This window comes from Ascochyta rabiei, chromosome 2 (assembly GCF_004011695.2).
Source record: "Ascochyta rabiei chromosome 2, complete sequence".
Classification (NCBI taxonomy): Eukaryota; Fungi; Ascomycota; class Dothideomycetes; order Pleosporales; family Didymellaceae; genus Ascochyta; species Ascochyta rabiei.
The window spans coordinates 998,942-1,020,720 of NC_082406.1; the positions used below are offsets into that span (position 1 = coordinate 998,942).

Below are 21,779 nucleotides of genomic sequence, written 5' to 3' on the forward strand. Positions count from 1 at the left end.
CCTTGTCTGTGAGAGTGTGATGATGATATATCTTGGTACCATCAACAATCCTAGGCTGAGGCACTCTGGATATCCTGAGTCTCCCTTCATCAACGATCACCTATACGAAGTGTTCGAGCAGATCCGATCCGATTGCGATCTGGATACTCCACTTGCGCTCGGCCTCAACTCAACCTGGAGTTTTGCACAGGGCAGGCGAGGCCCAGAAATCAAATCAGGGCGCGAAATGCGTCAACTATGAAAGTGTCGCTCCCCAGCCAGACGATCCACCGTTCAACCGTCGAGCTTGGAGGTCGGCCGATCCGACCAAGCCAAGAGCTGATCGGGTCAAGTGTTACAACTGCGTGAACTACCTCGATACCAATGGCAGAGAACGTCCAGAACGGTTAGAGGTCAGCCGAGCAGCCGACAGCCACGAGTTCCGGCCCAAAAAGCAATCAGGGTGAAAGCCGCCTGCACAATGCGAGCATGAAGGCTGCAAAGGCGCCACGTATCGTTTCTACAGTCGACACCTTAAATACTATTGCACCCTCATTATTGGCCGAGCGAGAGACGAATCGGACATGGATGCAGAGCGAGGTCCGACCCAGATCAAGTCGAAGCCAGATCGTGATCGGCCAAGCTGCTGCGAGGCTGATGGCTGCGCCAAGACCAAGATGAAATTCGTTGGGCTAAGCAAGAAGTTCTTCTGCAGACCTCACGAGCTTTGAGCGCGCAGCGGAAGGGACTTGATATTGAGATCCGAGAAGCCTCTTCAGTGTGAGGCTGGCCCTTGTGATCGGACGAAGTTGAAATTCTATACCGCGCATCGCAAGTGGTACTGCACAGCACACCAGACAGGTGCAGAGAAAGGGCGAAACATTCGCTCCTATCGCGTGCAAGAAGCCGAGAAAGTAGAAGAGAGAGGGTTCAACTTGCGATGGAATTTTTTGTTGGAAGGTGGTTTCCACGGGTGGCTATTACCGGTTCAGGCTACTCTGGTTATCCTCAACAGCGCGTCTTCCGACGTCTGAATCCATCCATCTTACACTTGACTTTCAATACTGTCGACGTGGGAGGTGGCTTCTGCCAATGCCAGGAGATTCGGGGGCGGGGTAATGTTGCGTCTGGAAAGCCTGATTCTACACGGGCTAAATGTATAGCGGCTCCTCGCGGCAATACCTTCCGAGTTGTTCCTAGGATGGATGATTGACGTAGCAGGTCGATAATGAGCTATCTGCTTATAAGTTCTCGGGTATATCTTGGTCTATCACAGCTCCACCACTCTACCCATAAACCCATTTGATCATAGCGTCCCATACTCTGGTCGCAGCCCGCTGATGGCCAACTAGACTGCGCAAAGTATGTAAACCCATTTCTGGGGGACCGAGGGTTCCATCCCAAATTACACCTTTGGCGGCGGCGCTGTTCTCGTTGGAGCTGCGATACCCCTTGGTGTGGTCGAATTAACGATGGACACATTCCTCAAAAACACCAGCTTTGCTGCGCTCCAGGGTGACTATACACTCACTAGTCTCATCACTGGGTTTTCCATGATACCAAAGGAAAATCAAAGCAAAGCAATCAAGTTGTCGGAACCCTCTACACACGAACCTACCCTTCCTTGCTCGCTGAACAAGCAGAAAAAGAAGAACTGAATTTTTCATTGGCTTCTGTTCCATTTCTGCTTTGCGAGTTCCAAGTCTTTGCGAGTTGAAAGCTCAGGGTGACTGCTTTGATGCGTAGCCGATGTGAGGTGTTTTCTGCTACTAGGCGCTGTGCTATAGACTGCTTCCTGTATACGCTCGGATGGAGACACTATTAGTCATAGCGAGGAAAGAGAGGAACAGATAGAGGAATAGGAAGAGGAAAGAAAGAAAGAAAGAAAGAAAGAAGGAAAGAGACAATTATCAAAGGTAGACGCGCTTTATGGTGAGATGGAAGGAGCTGCTATAAGTGCTGAATGTCATTACATTGACTGTTACTTGAAACATTGTGCAGTATTTTATTACGTGGCGTAGCATAACACAAGATGGCCTACGTACCTACATACATGTACTCTCGGAATCTCACCACATGCTCTGAGCATAGCTATCTTCAATATATAAGATAGGATGAATAAATACGTCCAGTTTTGTTTTTTTCAAACATCTGTCAACACCAGAAACGCCTCGACTTAGGGTATAACCGCAACTACCACAAAGCTGCGCCTCCTCCTCTCCCTCCCCTGCCCCTCTCTTGTCCACCCCTTCAGCCTGTACGCTAACAGAGTCCTCTCGCTCATACCGGCTAGCTGCCGTACGCAATCTCATAGCCCAGCAGGACCTCGGTGGTGGCGCCCTCCCAGCCGCGATTTCCACCGGTGCTGATCATGAAGGAGCAGGTGGGGTCGAGGTAGAGCTGGGAGATGACGCCGGTGCGGTGGCCGGGGACGATGAGGAAGGGGGTTGCCGATGTGTTTTGCGAGGGGTTAGAGCCGAGGGATGAGTTTGTCGTGTGCGTGAGGTCGTATTGGCGGAGGATGTCATAGGAGGCGCTGGCAGGTGTCAGTAAGCGGTACGTATAGTGGTGGAAGGAAATAGGTATGATAAGAGAATGAGCACGCACCACACAAGCGTCCGCCCGTTGGGCATGCTGCGCACTGCGCTTACGGGCCCGCTGACGCCGGGAAATCTAAAGGAGCGCTCGGGCTCGCGGAAGCCCTTGTGCAGACTGTACTCGTCGACGGTGCCGTTGCGCCGCCCGGCGTAGATGTAGTTGCCATCGGGCGACCAGCACGCATTCATGCACCAAGGCGGGGTCCCACGCGGAGGCTGCAGGCGCGCCAGGGGTGAGGGCTGGCGGCGGTCCCAGATGGAGATGGAGCCATCGATGCTGGCGGAGAGGAAGGTAGACTCGGAGGATGGCGGGAGGGACGGGGCGGAGGGCGCAGCGGGGGTGATTTCTTCGGCGTGGGGCAGGCCGTTGGTGAGCGGCGTGGGGTCCGAGGGCTGGGTTGGCAGGGCTGCGGACGGCGACTTGGCTGGCTCGTCTGGGGGCGGCTGTGGCTCTGGCTGTGTCTGCGTGTCAGGCGCCTGCACGGGCCCACCCATGTCCATCATGTCCATGTCGGCGCTGTTGTCGTCGGCGGCGGCCTGGATGCCGTTGGCGATGGCGCGCGAGAACTCGTCATCGTCGTCGTCGTCGCCCATGCCAGGGAGGGCGGCCGAGGGGTTGTTGTCGGCGCCATCACCAAACAGCGAGTCCTTGTCGCCGCCGTCGCCAAAGAGCGAGTCGTCGGGCGAGCCGGAGGCGTCGTCGTTGGAGGGCTCGTCCTTTAGCGCGGTGGGACGGGATGCGGCGTCGGTGGCGCCGTAGGGGCGGGGGCGGGCGGCGTTGTTGGAGGAGAAGGTGGTGCTGGAGAGCGAGAGTGCGTCGGTGTCATGCGGGACGGGCAGGGTGGACAGGGGCCGCTGCTCGATGGCGGAGATCTGGGTGCCGGTTGTGGAGAAGGTGCGTTTGATGGCGCCCGTGTTCAGGTCCCAGTCGTGGATGGTCTTGTCCCAGCTGCCGCTCAGGACGGACGTCTCGTCGTGGGCCAGGGTCAGGACGGAGACGGCCGAGGAGTGGGCGCGCAGGGTGTGGATGCGGTGGCCCTCGTTGTGGCGCACCGACTGCAGGTTGATGGCGCCGCCCTCGGTGCCGGACAGCAGCCACAGCGACTGGTGGTGGACGGCCAGCGAGTAGACGGGCGAGGGCGCGTCGGCACCGGGGGTGCTGTCCTCGTTCTCCCAGTACGACAGCAGCACGCCGGCCTTGGTGACCGAGTCGACAAAGGGGTGGCGCTGGGCGACGGTCAGGGCGAGCTTGCCGTTGGCCGTGTCGATCCAGTTGAACTTGCGGATGTAGCCGTCGGCGCCGCCGCTGAAGACCCAGCGCATGTCGGGCGTGGCCGTGATGGCGTTGATGGACGTGCTGTGCGGCGCCGCGATGGTCGGGATGATGTCGTAGACGGGCGTCGTGATGGCCTCGGGGCGCACGCTGGGCCGGAAGGACAGGCTGCCCCGGCTGCCCAGCGCGCCTGTTGCTGCCGCTGCCGCTGCCGCTGCCGCTGCCGCCGTTGGGCTGGGGGAGGTGCGTGTCACGCGGGGGTTCGAGTTGGAGGGGCCTGGAGTGCCGCTGTTGGGGAGGCTGTGGCGCTCGTCCTGCTCGTCATCGTTGTCGTTGTCGCCGTCGCCGTCGTTGTCGTTGTCATTGTCGCCGTCGCCGTCGCCGTCGCCGTCGCCATCGCCGTCCTGGTCCTGGTCCTGGTCCTGGTCCTGGTCCTGGTCCTGGTCCTGATCGTCGTCGTCGTCATTGTCGCCCTCTGCATCATCGTCATCGTTGTCTGCGTCGTCATCGTCGTCGCCGCCCTCGTCCTCGTCGATGTCCATGGCGTCGTTCTCCTCCTGCTCCTGCTCGTCCTCGTCCTCGGCGGAACCTGCACTCAATCAGCGTCCTGCAAAACACGGGCGCGCGCGAGATCATGTCCTACTTGCGCCGTTCTCGTCATAGTCGTCCTCGTTCATGCTGCCCCAGACAGCTCGCGCGCATCTGCTGCTGTGCAAAGTCCAGTCCCCCAACGCGCGCCGTCACCTGCGCGGGGGCCAATGCCCCGGAGCTACTGCGCGTCATAGGGCTGAATGCGCGCCGAATCAAGCACCGACCTCCAATCACGACATGACATGGCCCTGACTGCACCCTCGCTCACGTCAAGTCTCAACATCTGCGTCCTGTACCGCGACGTCGTGGGGTATGGCGATTTGGGTCATGTTGCTCGTGAATCATCTCCGCTTTGCCGCTTTGCCGCTTTGCTGCTTCCCGCCCTGCGCGGCGCGAGATCAAGGCTCCCCCGTGCAATGAATCAAACACAAACCTGTCTTCATGTCTAACCACGTAGCAAGACAACAGACTTGACCGAGACCGTCCATCCTTTCGTTGGCCCGTTTAACGAATTTCAAGCAATCTCGGGTTTGTGCGAGGGCCACTAGAACAACCAACAAGACTGCCCCCACCTCATCTCTGCCGTTCATGGCTTCACACAGATTGCAAGACTGCTCATGAGAAGCTCAGGCTCTCAGACCACTCTACACGGCCTTTTCCATCACCGAATCACTGCGCCTCATCTCTCCTTGTTGTCTCTGCTAAACGAGTTTGTCTCGTGCTTGTACCATGTGTGAGAGCGCACGCCTGGGTCTCTGCATGCCTTCCCTTCTCGTCTACTAGCAAACGACAACCGTCTAATCAAGCTTTACCTCACCTCCACACCACCTCCCCGTACAAACCAATCTGCAGAGATCTTCCATTCTTCCAACGCTCTTTTCCCCCGCACCTAGTTCGCTTCTAGTACCGTCTCGTAGCCCAACGCTGCTCCACAACTAAGCATGGCCAAAAAGCAGCGCAAAAGGTCTGGCAGACCCAATCAGCAGGGCCAAAACTCGACTGTCCGCGGCCCAGGTCAATTCCAAGCACAATCGAGCAACACGTACGCAAACTTGGACGGCGGTCCTGCAGATGGTGAGTGATCCCATGTCCGCACAGGCATCAGTGCCGTCGTAACCTCCCACCTCTCCTGCGGCATCTTCGTTCTTTTACATGCCCACCAATCTGAACCCTTACATGCGTCAGACTCACAAAGAACAGGTGGCGAATACAACGCTCACTTGACCGAACGATTCGGCAATACAGTGCCGCGCAACGCGCAGGTCCCACACGATGACATCCCCGAGTCTGTTCCTACACGAATCAACAATGATATCCGCAAGTACTACGAGGCCGCCAACAGACCTGTCGCAGGAGCCGGCGCCTGGCTCGACAGGCCCGAGATTCCACATCCGTCGGAGATTTTGCGAGACGAGCCCGCCTTCACCGCCAAAGAAGCACTCATCCAGACACAAGACGAGCCTCGGCCAAAGAAGATAGAGGGTGCCTATGACAACATCGAAGATTACCTACGCACCGAGTACGAGCTCATGCGTGAAGACGCCCTGCGACCACTGCGCGAGGCCGTAGCGGAGGTTCGCAAAGATGCATGGAAAGATGAGGCGCAGTACGAAAAAGACGTGTGCATATACGACCCTGTATATATCACTTCGCTGATTTTTTGCCCTCGAGGGTTGGCAACACGCGTGGCCTTGTCCATGTCGCGCGTCAAGAAATTCATCCGGTACGCAAAACGTAAACACTCGACGAGCATCTGCTGACTTCAACAGCTGGGAGCAATCCAAGCGTCTCATTACAGGCACGCTGGTGGCTTTGTCGCCGTTTGGCGACGCTTTCCAAAACACTTGCATTCTGGCAACAGTAGCTGCTCGACCCATGTCAGCGTTGCAATCAAATCCTCCTGAGATCGACCTGTTCTTTCCGCACTATCACCAGCAGATTGACCCTATGCAAAAATGGATTATGGTCGAGTGCCGCGGCAGTTTTTTCGAAGCCAGCAGACATACGCTTATGGCTCTCCAGCACATGATGAGAGAGCCATTTCCGCTCTCTGAACATCTCGTGGGCGTGAAGAAGGATGTAGAGCCCCCTGCGTACATCCAAAATAACCCTTACGTCGATCTCAGCTCTCTGGTCAGCATGGAGGAGGCGTCGAATTTCGAGAATGTTGATGTGCTAGAAGAATGGCCCCCGAACAACACAACTTCCCTAGACATGTCGCAATCACGGGCACTGAAACGCATGCTTACTAGCAAAGTTGCTATTGTACAAGGGCCACCCGGTACCGGCAAGACGTTTGTGTCTGTCAAGAATTTGCAGATCCTACGCGACAACCTTCGCAAGGACGATGCGCCAATCATCGTCACTGCACAAACGAACCACGCTGTCGACCAGATCTTGAGACACACCCAGTCCTTCGAGCCGAACTACATCCGACTGGGTGGTCGCAGCAAAGATCCAGACATCAAGAAGCGCACCCTGTTCGAGGTCCGTTCTGCCCTACCTCGACGAAAGCGTCCGCACAGCCAGAAAGTTCAAGCTACGATTGCGATGCGGAAGGCGACGGTGAATTGTCAGAAGCTGCTAGCACCACTCGAGTTGGGTAAGGGGGCCCTGGACCATCGCCTGCTGAAGCGGTTTGGCTTACTCACCAACGACCAAGCCGAATCACTGGAGATGGATGAAACCATTCTCGGCCCTCCAACGGATGCAGCGCCTGGCGAAATGATGGCACAGTGGCTTGGCAAAGCTCTCACAGACTGTCGCCGTCCATCTGGACCGGAGGAATTTGGTTGGGAGTGGGAAGAGGAAGATTTGGAGATCGAGCAGCTGCAGGAGCTTGAAGCGGAGGCTGCTGCTCAAGATGACGAAGACATTGAAGCCCTCAAGGGTCAGGTGCTGCTCCTGAGCGACAACTACAGGGGTAAGGCCAGCGGCATATTGAAGGATATCGACATTCAAGAAATTCTCAACACCACGCCAGACCTTACGACGATCGAATACACCAGGCGCGGACATATTTACAACTACTTGATGCGTCGGATGAAGAAGTTGCTGTTGACTGAAGTGCAGGTCATCGCAAAGACATACCATGATGCTGTCCAGCAGCGTCGTGTTGGAATGTGGGAGGAAGATGTCAATCTTCTCAGCAAACAACGTATCATCGGCATGACTACGACTGGCTTGTCAAAGTACCGCGCTTTGATATGTGCTGTTCGTCCGCGTATTGTGCTTGTCGAAGAGGCCGCCGAGACTATGGAAGCACCCGTCACCGCAGCTTGCATCCCCACCCTCGAACATCTCATCCTCGTTGGTGATCACCAGCAACTGAGACCACACACTCAGGTCAAGTCCTTTGAGGATGCTCCGTACCATTTGAACCTATCGCTGTTTGAGCGCTTGGTCAACAACGAGGTTGCCTACGACACGCTCACTCGACAACGACGTATGATTCCGGAAATCCGGCGTCTTCTCTATCCTATCTACAGAGATACCCTGAAGGACCATGCCAGCGTCAAGGACCCGAGCAATCGGCCGCCGGTCAAAGGTATGGGTGGCGTTAACTCCTATTTTTTCACGCACGAGTGGTCGGAGTCGCGAGACAGCAACTCGTCCTGTCTGAACGATGCCGAAGCTAGGTTCATTGTGGGGTTCTTGGACTACTTAATATTGAACGGCGAGCTACCAGCGGGTATCACTGTATTGACCTTTTACAACGGCCAGCGCAAGCGCATCCTGCAGCTGCTTCGATCCCATCCGAATCTTCGCACGTACCCATTGAAAGTCGTCACTGTAGATTCGTACCAAGGAGAAGAGTAAGTAATTTCCCGATGCTAGCCATTGCTTTACGCTGACTGTGGCTGCAAGAAATGACATTGTTCTTCTGTCACTTGTGCGATCGAACAAAAAACACTCAATCGGCTTTCTCTCGAACGATAACCGTACCTGCGTGGCACTGTCCCGGGCCAAACGTGGCTTTTACATGTTTGGAAATGCTGAGCTATTGGCTTGCGAATCCGGTACATGGGGCGAGGTCGTCAACATCATGTGGAGGACTAAAGTGGAAACTCGCCAGGAGCGCCGCATCGGGTACTTCCTCCCTCTCAAATGCACGCAGCATCAGCGTAAGATATGGATAGATTCCATCGACGATTGGGACCTTATCCATGGAGGTTGTGACCTGAAGTGTGAGGGCAAGTTATCGTGCGGCCACCAGTGTCCTTACAAATGCCACCCGTGAGGTACGTTTTTTTCCTGCATTGCATCCGCTAATACGAAACAGGTTCGAGCACAATCAGGTCAACTGTATGTTGTCGTGCTCTGTTAAGTTGGCTTGCAATCACCAATGCATGGGTACGTCAAGCATAAGGAGAGTCAGCATTCCAGAACGACACTGACGGAACTGTAGAAACTTGCTGTGAGCCGTGTAAGTGCCAAACTTGTGACCGACGTGCTGGCGGTCGTAAATCAATGCTCAAATCGACCACGAACGGCGCAACGTCGTCCCGGCACCCGACTTCAACGTCGCGCGGTCTCCTTCTCGACTCTGCATTTCAGACCCCGGCAAACCCACCTCCGCAGTCAGGTTCGCCCGAGCAGTGGCACGCATACGTCAACGGCGGTGCACAAGTCGATGACGCTCGGATGTTGCAGAAGCGTCGGGAGGAGGAGGCTCTCTTCCGGGAGGCTCACCGCAACGGCACGCCACAGCCTGTTGTCACTGATGCAGGCAAACTGATCGAGACTTCCCCTCGGAAGCCTGCCCCTTCCATCTCCAGCAACACTAGTCTGCTCGTAGATCTTGATGTTAACACCAGCTACGACGCGCATCCACTACATTCAGAACAGGCCTCATATGCGAGTGCTGCTCGCACTCGTGCATCGACGCACGGAGGTTCGGAGTGGAGTCTTCTCGACTAGGTTGTGTCGGCGGTCTCAATGGATGTTCGAAGCATTACCCATGCTTCATCAAAGCCCGAGAGGTGTGAGACGAGAGCGTAGATAGTACCACGGCAGATAGCTCCTGACGTAATGAGACTGAAAGTCTCGGGTATCTCCATCTCTTTACCTGTCCGCTCGCTTCAGTATCTCTTACTACACATTACACATTACAACCCCTCTGGCCACTTCTCGGACCTCCCTCTCTGCAATGTCCCCTTACGCGTCCCCCTCCCTCTCCCCGTCATACGCAACCTCAAAGAGCCCGCCCGCCAACTCAGCCACCCCGCCTCCCAAGCCCTCCAATGCGCGCGTAATCCCCTCCACCGTCTCATCCTGCAACTTCCCCCTGCGCGAGTAGAAGTCCACGCCCGCCGGCGTGAACAGCGTCTTTGCGAAATACGTCACTACCCACTCGTTGCCCGTGCTGCCTTCGGTACCGTAGCCAAGAATCTCCCATTTGGAGGTGGCGATCATGAGGAGACCGCGGCCGCGCCACGTGTATGTGAGACTTGAATTGTCCGCCTCTGCTGTTCCCTCTGCTGAAGCTGTGGCAGTAGGGGCGGTGGATGCAGATGCAGATGCAGATGCAGATGCAGATGTAGATGTAGATGTAAGTGTGGAAGAAGCTTTATCCACGCCGCGGACCCTCGACATCTTCTTCTTGCTCTTGTCCAGAGGCTGGTAGGTCACTACGTCGTCGAGATCTAGGACGCCTTGGGTTCGCGTCGCTAGCGCCGTGTACGTGATCCGTACGTTGCGGGATTTCTTCCACATGGGCAGCGTCGAGTGCGTTACGTTCCAGCTGCCGCTTAGCCAGGCGAGGGAGGGTGGCGGGACGGAGGAAGGACTGGGGGTGCTGGAGGTGCTGGGTTGGCGGAGGGTGATTGAGGGGTGGGGCGAGGTCATTGTGAGGGTAGTTGTGACGTTTGCTGATCGGACGGTGTGTTTGTCGCGCGAGAGGGATGTATTCACGAGGGCAATGTCTTGTGGAGTAGGTGAGACTGCTGCTGGAAAAGCTTGGAGAGTCGCGTTTGCGGTGAAGGTATCGCCGGAATGGACGTCTGAGGTGGGCGCCGGTCGTGCTGTTGTCAGTTGAGCCGCAATGTCACTGGGAAGAGTAGCTGCGAGGAGGAGATGGCTGTGTAGAGAGTGGATTTGCTTGGTGCTATGTGTTTTAATATCTATGTAGGAGGCGATCGTCGCGCCAAACAAGTGTCGACGCGTGTGGTGTGACGCGCCGGAAGGGAGAGGTTCCGGGTATCAACAGATATCGTGGTCCGTGCTTGAACCCTCTTCTCCCTGCATCACAGCTACATTTCTAAATTGTAGTTTCCTGAAGTTTTGTTTTGTGTTGTGGGTTTTTCTCGGCTTCTGGTGTACTTGCCTTGTGTAACCTAACGCGAGCTCTTAGTGCGACTCTATGGTTACTCTTACAGACCACAAGAGAGTGTCTGACGGTTATCAGAGACAAGCTTATGTAGCATCATCATTGATAGCATGCACAACATTACTTAAAATTAACAAGAGAACTTAGAAGATAGTTTGAAGACTTCATCCCAGTATAACCTTAAATCTAAGGAAAAACTCTTCCAGGTATCACTACAAAGCTCATACCCCAGCATCTCTCGCTGATATCATGGCACGACTACTGCTCATTAGAGACGGATGCCTGATTGAAACGATCGACCCGAAATAGGCTCTTCCAGTGAGCAGGTGTTGTAAGGCCGGGCGAAGCAATGGGCAGCATGCTGAAGAGCTATGTCAACCTATCGGACCACAGAAAAGTTGGTACGGGGCTCCTTACCGCAGACGACTGCCATGTTCACCTCGACGGAACCCAGAATGCAAAACAGAGCATAGTCGTGCGGCATCTGCGTTGTAGCTGTGTTGTATCTGACCAACACTATCAACGCCCCGGCCGATGTGGCACAGACTCTAGTTGACGTAACGTGGTAAGCAATGCGAAGACGCAAAGCGAAGGATGAGCTTACACGAAACCACTCATGAAAACACCCATGATCGCACATTTCTGACGGACGTTCAATTGGAGCTTATAGACTTCCAGAATGGGCAGTAGCAATATGATCATGTCCAAGAGGAAATGGATGGAAATTGTGGCCAGATAGAAGTCCGTACTGTCGATGTTGCACCTAGCGTGTGGGACTTTTGTGTTCCATATAGCGGGTACTGGAATGCAGCGAAACACCAGCATGAACGTTCGAAATAAAATCCACACAAACGAAAGTGCCAGCATTATGATGATCGGTATCCGGAGGACGGAGTGTTTGAATAGTCGCCAGTACAGCAGTAAGATAGAAGCTTTAGAAGAAGCGAGCGAGAAGGCATAGCATAATGAGTTGTAGAACGCAAGACGTCTTGAGTGGTATAGTATGCTCTCTCTTGCGCTGTTGTCGAGACACGAGGGTATCTTTTTGCCAAGCGACCAGTGAACGGTCCCTACGTATCAAGCGTCAGAACTGGGATGGAAAAAAAAATGGTATGCCAGGGTTCGGGCTATTACAATACAGCATAGTGGTACAATATCCAACTGCAAAAACCTGCGAGGAAGCCCTGATTAGCTTTCGACCAAGAGTCGGGTGTTGGAGTAATTTCTGGCTTACGAAAGCAGAGACGCAGAAGTAATCATCGAGCCACCAGTTGACCCGTGTGAGGCGGCGAGCGCAGGCGCGCAGTATGAGACTCGAAAAAGCAGCGATCCCTGTGACGCCGATACCGACGTAGATGCCAACTGGGAATCCGACCATGTTGGCAGGAACAAGTTCCTGAATTACAAAAAAGTATCCCAGTATTGGTCCTGACACCAGGAAAAGAGTCTTGCTGTGTTGGACACGTCGGATGGGTAAGTAAGGTGTGTAACAGGGTCGCCACTAATGCCGCAAAGCAGACGAATGTATAAGATCAGAATGTGCGCAAGAGTGGGTCGAGCGCCAGCCATGTATGGAAGCGGAAGTCAACTTGCAGGCTGCGAGATACTATGCTCAGCTAGTAATCACAAAATGCGTATTTACGGAAGGGTGTGGACATGTCTTTCTACTTCAGACAAACGATATCATAGTCTTGCCGCATTTTCTCATGGATCATGCTGCACACGAAGGTTTGCATGTCCACTAACGAGCTGTGTAGCGTTGTTGCAGTTCACAGGTAAAATTAGTGGTGCTAGGCTTATACGTGAGGAAAAAGCTGCTTCGAATTCTGGCTTAGTAGGTCATGGTTATGTACTGCCCTAAGCATAACAGCTCTGCTTCTTCTGAGGATATCGAAATGCAGTTTTTGCGTATATACAGAGGACTGTCTTGAGGAAAGACTACTCTGCGTCGAAAGAGTTGAGCCCGGCTTTGTATTGGGCTTGACGTGGCCCCAGTGCACCTGCTCACAAGCTATCTCGAGTAGACCAGAACATTCTGCATGGGATGCAGTCTCTGATTCTTGTTGGAACCTTTCGAGATAAAGTGACAAGGTCCGGACGGCGCAATTGGCTATGTGTTTCGCGAAATACAGGACAGGGAATGAAGCCTGATTCGGGACTACACAATGCTTCCAAGGCCACATTTCAAGCATCGACCAATCAAGCTCTAATGGTTACGGATCTTACCTACTCGGAATGCACACTATGGCAATGTCTTAAACAAGCACTGCTTACGGAACTAGTCGGTGGACTAGCGCCTGACCGGGTCTGGCACCAGTGACTCAGTTAGACAGAGTCTGGTGCTAATGGTTTAGCTAAAAGCATTGCACTTCAAGTGTGAACGCTGTTTGTTGTTGCACCAAGCGTTCGACTTTCAGTTCAAACCAACCGCTCAAAGTATACGCCTGATTGTCAGTCGACTCACTTCTCCTGCATTATCCTGGAATGGGATATTAGAGCTGCCTGGCGGTCAGGACAAATTAGATGTATTCACGCTCCATACATTACAGCCAGTGTACTCATAGCAAAGTGCACAATGATGGAGGTTGGAGTGACGTGGCCACGGAGGAGTTACAGACGTTGATTGTGCTGACGTTCTGGGACCAGTGCACTAGGTAGTCTGCTTACGTGAATAGCGCGTCTCTGACGTTCAACAACGAACTATCTTACACTTCAATTCAATGTTTTTTTGTTACAGGTTGCATGTAACGATTTCGCTGGAATCCTCTTTTTGATCGAGCACCGTCTCTGCATCATTGAGCACAGCTACTCGTAGAGTCTAGAAGTGTGAGCTTCACGTGTGGGTCTCACCAATCGGAGCCCTTTCTCTAAGGGTTTTGGCAGAGGTTGCAGAAACGTGACTTGCGAAGACTACCCGTGAGCATGATGGAGATGTCGAGGCTGCTGATGTTTTCGGACTAGCACGGTCGGCGGTGAGCGGGGCGGTGTGGGGGCCAGTCGCCGCCCGCCAAAAAAATAACTTGTTGATTGCTTCACCTGCTCGACCTGCTGCACTCGATTCGCAATCCGCCATGACAGTCAAGCGCGAATCCGACGACGACGCCAGCGCGCGCACCAAGCGTGTCAAGACGGAAGACGGGCACGGCGAGGTCAAGCGCGAGAACAACCCGTACCTCAGCCACTGGAACGAGTCGACGGCCGTCAAGCGCGAGAACAACCCGTACCTCAGCCACTGGAACGAGTCGACGGCCGTCAAGAGCGGAGACGGCCTCGCAGGCTTCCGGCGCCATGCCACATCGTCGGAGCAGGCCATGGCTGCCGAGGACGGGCCCAGCAATCCGTTCACCGGCCGTCCGCTGTCGAGCAAGTACATGAGCATCCTCAAGACGCGCCGCGACCTGCCCGTGCACCAGCAGCGCAACGAGTTCCTCAAGCTGTACCAGGAGTCGCAGATCCTCGTCTTTGTCGGAGAGACGGGTTCCGGAAAGACGACACAGATCCCGCAGTTTGTCCTCTATGACGATCTCCCCCAGCAGAGCGGCCAGATGGTCGCCTGCACCCAGCCGCGCCGAGTCGCCGCCATGTCGGTTGCGCAGCGTGTCGCCGACGAGATGGACGTGACGCTGGGCGAGGAAGTCGGTTATACGATCCGCTTCGACGACAAGACGGGCCCCAACACCATCATGAAGTACATGACCGACGGCATGTTGCTGCGCGAGGCCATGCACGACAACAACCTGTCGCGCTACAGCACCATCATCCTTGACGAGGCTCACGAGCGTACCCTGGCCACCGACATCCTGATGGGTCTGCTGAAGGAGGTGGTCTTGCGCCGCAAAGACCTCAAGCTCATCATCATGAGCGCCACCCTCGACGCCACCAAGTTCCAGAAGTACTTCCACAACGCCCCACTGCTGGCTGTGCCCGGTCGCACGCACCCTGTCGAGGTCTTCTACACCCCAGCGCCCGAGCGCGACTACGTCGAGGCTGCCCTGCGTACCGTTCTGCAGATCCACGCCACCGAGCCCGAGGGTGACGTGCTGCTCTTCTTGACCGGAGAGGAGGAAATCGAGGATGCCTGCAGGAAGATCAGCCTCGAGGCCCAGGATCTGACACGAGAGGGCGGTGCCGGTCCGCTCGTCGTATACCCGCTGTACGGATCACTTCCTCCTGCCCAGCAGCAGAAGATCTTCAGCGCGGCACCGCAACCGCTGACACCAGGCGGACGTCCCGGCCGCAAGGTCATCGTGTCTACCAACATCGCCGAGACATCGCTCACGATCGACGGCATCGTGTACGTTGTCGACCCTGGCTTCAGCAAGCAGAAAGTCTACAACCCGCGCATCCGTGTCGAGTCTCTCCTTGTTTCGCCAATCTCAAAGGCCTCTGCCCAGCAGCGTGCTGGTCGTGCCGGTCGTACACGGCCCGGAAAGTGCTTCCGTCTGTACACCGAGTCCGCCTTCAAGAAGGAGTTGATCGAGCAGACGTACCCTGAAATCCTGCGCTCCAATTTGGCGAGCACAGTTCTTGAGCTCAAGAAGCTGGGTGTGGATGATCTAGTGCACTTCGATCTGATGGATCCGCCTGCACCGGAGACGCTCATGCGTGCGCTGGAGGAGCTCAACTATCTGGCGTGTCTCGACGATGAGGGTGAGCTGACAACACTGGGAAGGCTCGCCTCGGAGTTTCCACTGGACCCTGCGCTGGCTGTCATGCTGATCACTTCGCCCGAGTTTTACTGCTCGAACGAGATCCTGTCCCTGACCGCGCTCCTCTCCGTTCCCCAGGTCTTTGTCCGCCCAGCAAACAACCGCAAGCACGCCGACGAGATGAAGGAACTGTTCGCGCACCCCAAGGGCGACCACCTCACCATGCTTAACGTCTACCATGCGTTCAAGGGCGAGGACGCGCAAGCCAACCCGAAGCAGTGGTGCCACGACCATTTCCTGTCCTATCGTGCACTGCAGCAGGCTGACAATGTCCGCATGCAGCTTAAGCGGATAATGGAGCGCTCCGAACTTGAGCTCATGTCGACACCATTCGAGAACAAGAAGTACTACGAGAACATCCAGCGTGCGCTGGTTGCGGGTTTCTTCATGCAGGTTGCCAAGCGCGATGGCAACGGCAAGCAGTACACTACCGTCAAGGACGAACAAACCGTACTGCTGCATCCAAGCACGGTGCTTGCTGAGGACAGCGAATGGGTTGTGTACAACGAATTCGTCCTGACGACCAAGAACTACATCCGCACCGTGACCAGCGTCAGGCCAGAGTGGCTTATGGTGAGTGCCGCGCCGAGCGTGTCACTACATGGCTAACGTGAACCAGGACATCTCGCCAAACTACTACGATCTGTCGACGTTCAAGAAGGGTGACATCAAGACGGCGCTGCAACGGGCGTCGACAAAGCTACTGCGCAAGGAGGCCGAGAAGGGGAGAAGGTGAGGAAGCGAGGAAGCGAGGAAGCGAGGAAGCGAGGCAGTGAGCACAACGTTTCGTGTTCTTGCCCCTGCCCATGCTAGGTCAGGACGGCGTTTACATGGGCAGATGTTTTGATCTGGAGTGTGGAGATGGATTTAGAATCGACTGCACGTATTATGGACTACAAGCAATCACCAAAAAGTTGTTCATGTCTCTTGATTCAAGATACGATCTGAGCATCTTTGCCTGCTCGTTTAGAGTAGGAGTCTTTGCATGCTCGTTTAGAGTAGGAGTCTTTGCCTGCTCGTTTAGAGTAGGAGTCTTTGCCTGCTCGTTTAGAGTAGGAGTCTTTGCATGCTCGTTTAGAGTAAGAGTCTTTGCATGCTCGTTAGGGTAGGACTGCACCAGGTTCTTAACGCGACGTGAGCAGCCAACGCCCCACTTGCCGCCCCACATGAACCTCCATGTCGGTGTCCCACCTCCAGAGCCTCCGACAACTTTTTCTCGACGCAGCTTCACCGAGTCGCAATCCGCATTGCGCGCTCCACCCACATCGGCCACGTTCAGAAAGCCGACCGACGCACCGCCAAACCGCCCGCCATGGCGCCGATGCCCGACGACGACAGCCCGCTCCTCTACACGGAGCGCATTTCGCAATTCGTCGCGCTCCCACCCGCGGCGCTCGCAACACCGCTCCCCGCCCTCTGCGCCTCGGTCCTCTCCCCACTGCTCCTCTCCTACCTGGCGCCCGCGCACGGCGTGGTGCTCGCGTACGAGGACGTCGCGCTCTCCTCGTCGCCGCCCGGCCCGACCAGCCCCGCCGCCTCGCAGCCCGCCACAGCGCCCGAGACGGTCATGCTGCGCCACGTCGACGAATACGCCAGCCCGTTCCTCTGGGTGACGGCGACGTTCCTCGTCTGGCGCCCCCGGCCCAACAGGTTCATCACCGGCCGCGTCTCCCACCAGAGCAAAACGCACTTGACCCTCTCGTGCCTGAATCTGTTCCCCGTCTCGATCCTCGCGACGCACTTGCCGCAGGGCTGGACGTTTGCGCAGCGCGACGCAACGGCGGCGGCGGCGGCGGCAGCGGGGGCGAACGACGGACGGCTGGCGGACGAGGGGGGCGTGTGGGTGGATCAGGATGGGGAGGAGGTGGGTGGGGATCTGAGGGTGCGGCTTTTGGATTTCGATGCCAGGACGGATGGCAAGTCCAGGGGCAAGGGACTGCGGCTTGAGGCCAGCTTGTTGAGCGAGGACGAGGAGAAGAGGAGGAGGGAGAAGGGCAAGGCCAAGGGCAAGGCCAAGCGGGGGATTCTCAAGGCGCAGGCTAGCCAGGAAGCGGATGTTGAGTAGGCGCTGGGGGGTCATGCATGGTGCGGCGTTTTATGGCGAAGGATTGTGTGTCAAGTCTCAAATGGGGGTATATTTTTTTGTTCCGGATACTCCACACCAAATGCCAGTATACGAATGCAACGAAGCAACCAATCAGTCCATCAATCACAAGTAGTCCTTCTTCCGCCCCGTGCGTGTGTACTGGTTCAGGTGCCACTCGACATCGCCCTCCTTGTTGTCCAGCGTGCCTGCCCGGATCTCAAACAGACGCATGCTCATGCGCGGCCCCACCTCGGCCAGCTCGACCGACTGGTAGCCGGTCTTGACGAAGACGTGGTGGCGGACTTCGATTGTGTCTTCGATGTTCTTGAAGCTGGGCGTGTTAGCGCGGGCTGTGGTGGACTTGGCTCACTCTGCAGACTTACGTGACGACACGGTTCCCGATCTTGGCGGTGGGCTCGCGCGGCGGGAACAGGTGCTTCAGGACCTGCACCACGCGCTTGCCCAGCTTCGACTCGAAGCCCTCGAAGATGAGGTGTGGGTACGACTCGGACACGGTGCCTCGCGCGCTGTTGGGGATGTCGGCCCTCAGCACGACGTTGTGCAGGCTGAAGCTGGCGGTGGGGCCGTGGGGGAAGTGGCTGACGGTGAGGGCGGTGGGCGTGCCTCTGTGCTCGTGCAGCAAGACAATGTCGCTGAGCCCGCTGCTCTTTGCGCTCTCGACCAGGTTGTTGAGGATCAGGTTGCCGCGGTTCAGGCGCACGCTGGTGGGCAGCAGCAGGCGCATCTCCTTGGCAAAGGTGCCCAGGCGCGACGACGGATCGCGCGACGTCGTCACCAGAATGCGCGGGTCCACGACGCCCGACAGCTGTGCGTACTCGTCGTCCAGCCCCAGCTCCTCTTCGACGGTGCGGTCTGCGCGGCTCTCATCGTACTTGAAGTCGGCGCGCAGGGCCTCGTCGTCGGCCAGCTCTCGGGTGAGCGGCTTGCCGGATGCCAGGGACGCCTTGAGCGCGGCGCGTTTGCTGGCGAGCTCGGCGTCGCGCAGTGTGAGGGCGCGCCGGTAGAGGTAGTCGCGGCGCTCGCGGGCCTGTTTGCGGATCATTGTGTCGCCGACGGACGGGTGGGTGAGGCGAAGCCGGGAAGAGGGGTCGAGGTTGAGGTTGAGGTAGAGGTTGTGGTAGAGGTTATGGAGCGGTCAGGGTGGACGGTGTGGAGCGGTCAGGGTAGAGGTTGTGGAGCGGTCAGGGTAGACGGTGTCGTCGTCCAAGGTTCGTCTCGTCGATACGCATGCAACGGTCGTGCAAGGCTCAAGCAAGGAAATTTTGGAGAACCCTGGCTTATCTCCGCTCGTCCTCCGTTAGCGTAGCCCCACTCCTCGAACACACGCAAGTGCTCAACTCCATCATGCAGACCGCTTGCAACCAATCGAGTAGGACAAGACTACCGCGATTCTGGTGGAAGTGGCAGACTATCAGTATGCGCGATCAAAGCCTCTAGCTGTACTATCAAAGAGTTTAGGACGTCGTAACCTATCTGTCCAGCAAGGCGAGTGCCCGCCCCGCTCTTGACAACAGCATCATGACAGGCACTGGGACTTGGCTCCCACCTTGACCTTCCCCATCAAGTTTCGCGAGCCTGCCAAAACGGCGGCTCAAGACGTCTTGCCCAGCATTGCCAACCATGATAAGACGGTGGCGAGTGGAGTGCTGGCGAAACGAGGCTGCTTAAGAGCCCGCAACGCCCAAGAACCATGTACCTGGCCAACAGAACTCACTACCTCTGCCATGATCACATGCTCCACCCCAGCGGCAGCCGTCGCGTTGCTTGCGCTGGCATCTTCTGCCAATGCACAGTTCCCTGCCGAGCCTGCAGGCATCAAAGTCCTAGAGTCCCGCTTCGGTGACGGCGTGACCATCTCGTACAAGGAGGTACTCGGCACCAGCACCCTTTGTGTACTTGGTGGTTGACCACACCACCCAGAATGACCTCTGCGAGACCACACCCGGTGTCAGGTCGTACTCGGGCCATGTGCATCTTCCACCCGGCACTGCAGAGCTAGGACAAGGCCAGGACTACCCCATCAACACGGCAAGGCGGCCCTACTCTCAACCCCTCGTCGACGACCCCACTGACGACAGCGTGCAGTTCTTCTGGTTCTTCGAAGCTCGCAACGATCCGTCCAATGCACCGACTGTCATCTGGCTGAACGGAGGACCGGGCTCCTCTTCCATGTACGGCATCCTCGAAGAGAACGGTCCCTGCTACGCAAACCCAGATTCAAACTCCACCCGTCTCTCCGAGTGGAGCTGGAACAATCAAGGTACGTCGGCTGTGGTGGTGCTGATTCTTCAGATACTGACGGATTAGCCAACATGCTATATCTTGATCAGCCTGTTCAAGTCGGTTTGTGAGTTGTCGTGTTTTATGTTTGAATCGTGTTAAAGGATTGCATTTGGGTTGTCATGTCTTCATGTTGAATCGTATTGAAGGATTGCATTTGGGCTGTCATGTTTTCATGTTGAATCGTATCAAGGGTTGCATTTAGGTTGTCATGTTTTCATGTTGAATCGTGTTGAAGGATTGCATTTGGGTTGTCATGTGCTGACCGGTCGCAGTTCATACGACACCCTCCAGAACGTGACGAGAGACCTACTCACGGGCGAGGTTAGCCTGCTGAATGCCACCGACCCGGTGCCAGAGCAGAACACCACCTTCCTGACCGGAACCTTTCCCAGCCGCGAACCCAACAACACGGCTTTCGGCAGCGTGAACGGGGCCGTGGCTGCATGGCACTTCGCCCAAGCCTGGTTTCAAGAGTTTCCGCACTTACTCCCAAACGACACGCGTCTGAGCCTTGCCGCTCAATCCTATGGAGGCCGCTACGGACCTGCCATGTTTACTTTCTGGGAGGAGCAAAACCAGCGAATCGAGAATGGCAGCTGGGACGGTGGAGAGGGCGAACAGTTCATCCTGCACCTCGACACGCTGCTCATGATCTCAGGGTGTGTCGATCGCTATGTTCAGTACCCATACTACCCGCAGCAAGCGTTTCGCGGCAACGGATACGGTATCGAAGCCGTCAATGAGACTGTATACAACGCCATGGTCGAGTCCGTGCCAGAGTGTCTCCAGCGTATCCAAACGTGTCGTGATGCAGCAGCCGAGTCGGATCCGGAAAACCTAGGCATAGACGCGACGGTCAACGAGCTCTGCGAAGAGGCCGAGGGTTTCTGTCGTTCCCACATTGTCAGCCCTTATACGCAGTATTCTGGTCTGGACTACTACGACATCACGACGCAGTCACCTCCCCCGTTCCCACCGCCTTTCCACGAGGGCTTTCTCAACCGGGAGTGGGTGCAAGCCGAGTTGGGCGTGCCGCTCAATTGGACGGGCAGCTCTCCACAGGCCTCGGCAGCGTACCGAGACATGGGAGACTATCCTCGAGACTCGTGGCTAGACGACCTGGCATTCCTCCTGGACAATGGCATCAAGGTCTCGCTCGTGCACGGTGATCTGGACTTTGCGTGTCCGGTAAGATGCCACCGCAAGTCTATCTGCATCGCTAACTGTGGCAGTGGGCCAGCGGTGACGCTGTTGCGAAGGCGATCAACTGGACCGGCTCCGCTGGGTATGCGGCCGCTCAGTACGCCGAGATTCAGACCAACGACTCGTATGTCGGCGGTCTGGTGCGCCAACACGGGAACCTGAGCTACGTGCGTACCTACCAAGCCGGCCACGCCATCCCTGCGTACCAGCCCGAGACAGCGTACAAGATCTTCACGCGCGCGCTGTTCAATCTCGACATAGCGACGGGCACCGAATCCACCGCCGGCAACTACACGAGCACAGGGCGCGACGATGCCAACGTGCAGCTGCAGGCCACGCGGCAGGACCCGACGTACTGCTACACGTATGCTCCCGACGGATGCTACGACTGGCAGCAGGAAGCCCTCTCGAACGGCACGGCGTCGATATGCAACTGGATCTTTGTCGACGCCAACTCGACACGCCTGTTCCCAGAGGTCATTGCACGCTGCCGGGCTGAGTGGGGTGCAGGTGCGCAGCATGAGACGACGCCGGGGAACAGCAGTCACGAGCTGGCCGAGTTTGAAGGCGCGGCAGGGAGGCTTGGTGGCCGTGGATGGAGTGTTTCGACTCTGGTCGCGGTGGTGGTTGCTGTTCTTGGCTTTGTTGCGTGAGCCTTGAGGCCTGCCCTCTTCTGCTGACCAGCCGATGTGCGAGAAATCGGCGAGGG

General features: G+C 56.4%; 8 protein-coding genes across 10 annotated transcripts, besides 12 other annotated features; 5 read left to right on the forward strand and 3 right to left on the reverse strand.

Annotated features, from left to right (window-relative positions):
* The first annotated feature begins 1,847 nt into the window (after positions 1–1,847).
* Positions 1,848–1,881: a tandem repeat.
* A 387-nt stretch (positions 1,882–2,268) lies between these two features.
* Positions 2,269–4,526, reverse strand: EKO05_0001256 (Transcription factor spt8; the record flags this gene model as incomplete). The annotated part of the gene is made up of 3 exons (XM_038937287.1): positions 2,269–2,515; positions 2,587–4,438; positions 4,493–4,526. 3 exons carry the CDS (start codon positions 4,524–4,526, stop codon positions 2,269–2,271), a joined length of 2,133 nt encoding a protein of 710 aa, XP_038802013.1.
* Positions 2,968–3,041: a tandem repeat.
* Positions 3,145–3,165: a tandem repeat.
* Positions 4,045–4,076: a tandem repeat.
* Positions 4,159–4,250: a tandem repeat.
* Positions 4,251–4,298: a tandem repeat.
* Positions 4,299–4,434: a tandem repeat.
* An 855-nt stretch (positions 4,527–5,381) lies between the features above and the next one.
* Positions 5,382–8,259, forward strand: EKO05_0001257 (RNA helicase; the record flags this gene model as incomplete). Its single annotated transcript, XM_038937630.2, has 3 exons — positions 5,382–5,514; positions 5,641–6,163; positions 6,210–8,259. 3 exons carry the CDS (start codon positions 5,382–5,384, stop codon positions 8,257–8,259), a joined length of 2,706 nt encoding a protein of 901 aa, XP_038802014.2.
* A 651-nt stretch (positions 8,260–8,910) lies between these two features.
* On the forward strand, positions 8,911–9,360 carry EKO05_0001258 (RNA helicase; the record flags this gene model as incomplete). Its single annotated transcript, XM_059635630.1, has 1 exon — positions 8,911–9,360. One exon carries the CDS (start codon positions 8,911–8,913, stop codon positions 9,358–9,360), a length of 450 nt encoding a protein of 149 aa, XP_059491613.1.
* A 232-nt stretch (positions 9,361–9,592) lies between these two features.
* Positions 9,593–9,624: a tandem repeat.
* EKO05_0001259 (uncharacterized protein) lies at positions 9,598–10,287 on the reverse strand (the record flags this gene model as incomplete). The annotated part of the gene is made up of 1 exon (XM_038944938.1): positions 9,598–10,287. The coding sequence occupies one exon, from the start codon at positions 10,285–10,287 to the stop codon at positions 9,598–9,600; it is 690 nt and encodes a 229-aa protein (XP_038802015.1).
* Positions 9,947–9,992: a tandem repeat.
* Positions 10,288–13,839: 3,552 nt separating the features above from the next.
* On the forward strand, positions 13,840–16,213 carry EKO05_0001260 (RNA helicase; the record flags this gene model as incomplete). The annotated part of the gene is made up of 2 exons (XM_038937506.2): positions 13,840–16,050; positions 16,097–16,213. 2 exons carry the CDS (start codon positions 13,840–13,842, stop codon positions 16,211–16,213), a joined length of 2,328 nt encoding a protein of 775 aa, XP_038802016.2.
* Positions 16,212–16,247: a tandem repeat.
* A 542-nt stretch (positions 16,248–16,789) lies between these two features.
* On the forward strand, positions 16,790–17,542 carry EKO05_0001261 (uncharacterized protein; the record flags this gene model as incomplete). The annotated part of the gene is made up of 1 exon (XM_059635631.1): positions 16,790–17,542. The coding sequence occupies one exon, from the start codon at positions 16,790–16,792 to the stop codon at positions 17,540–17,542; it is 753 nt and encodes a 250-aa protein (XP_059491614.1).
* Positions 17,256–17,315: a tandem repeat.
* A 144-nt stretch (positions 17,543–17,686) lies between the features above and the next one.
* EKO05_0001262 (snoRNA-binding rRNA-processing protein imp4) lies at positions 17,687–18,626 on the reverse strand (the record flags this gene model as incomplete). The annotated part of the gene is made up of 2 exons (XM_038937106.1): positions 17,687–17,894; positions 17,947–18,626. The coding sequence occupies 2 exons, from the start codon at positions 18,624–18,626 to the stop codon at positions 17,687–17,689; spliced, it is 888 nt and encodes a 295-aa protein (XP_038802017.1).
* A 44-nt stretch (positions 18,627–18,670) lies between these two features.
* Positions 18,671–18,710: a tandem repeat.
* Positions 18,711–19,308: 598 nt separating this feature from the next.
* Positions 19,309–21,232, forward strand: EKO05_0001263 (uncharacterized protein; the record flags this gene model as incomplete). Of its 3 annotated transcripts, XM_059635634.1 has the most annotated exons (5): positions 19,309–19,452; positions 19,505–19,612; positions 19,670–19,844; positions 19,892–19,931; positions 20,140–21,232. In XM_059635634.1, the coding sequence occupies 5 exons, from the start codon at positions 19,309–19,311 to the stop codon at positions 21,230–21,232; spliced, it is 1,560 nt and encodes a 519-aa protein (XP_059491617.1). The 3 variants fall into 3 exon arrangements, with proteins under 3 accessions (XP_059491617.1, XP_059491615.1, XP_059491616.1); XM_059635632.1 differs by having other exon boundaries at positions 19,505–19,844; XM_059635633.1 differs by lacking the exon at positions 19,892–19,931 and having other exon boundaries at positions 19,505–19,844.
* Between the last annotated feature and the right edge of the window lie 547 nt (positions 21,233–21,779).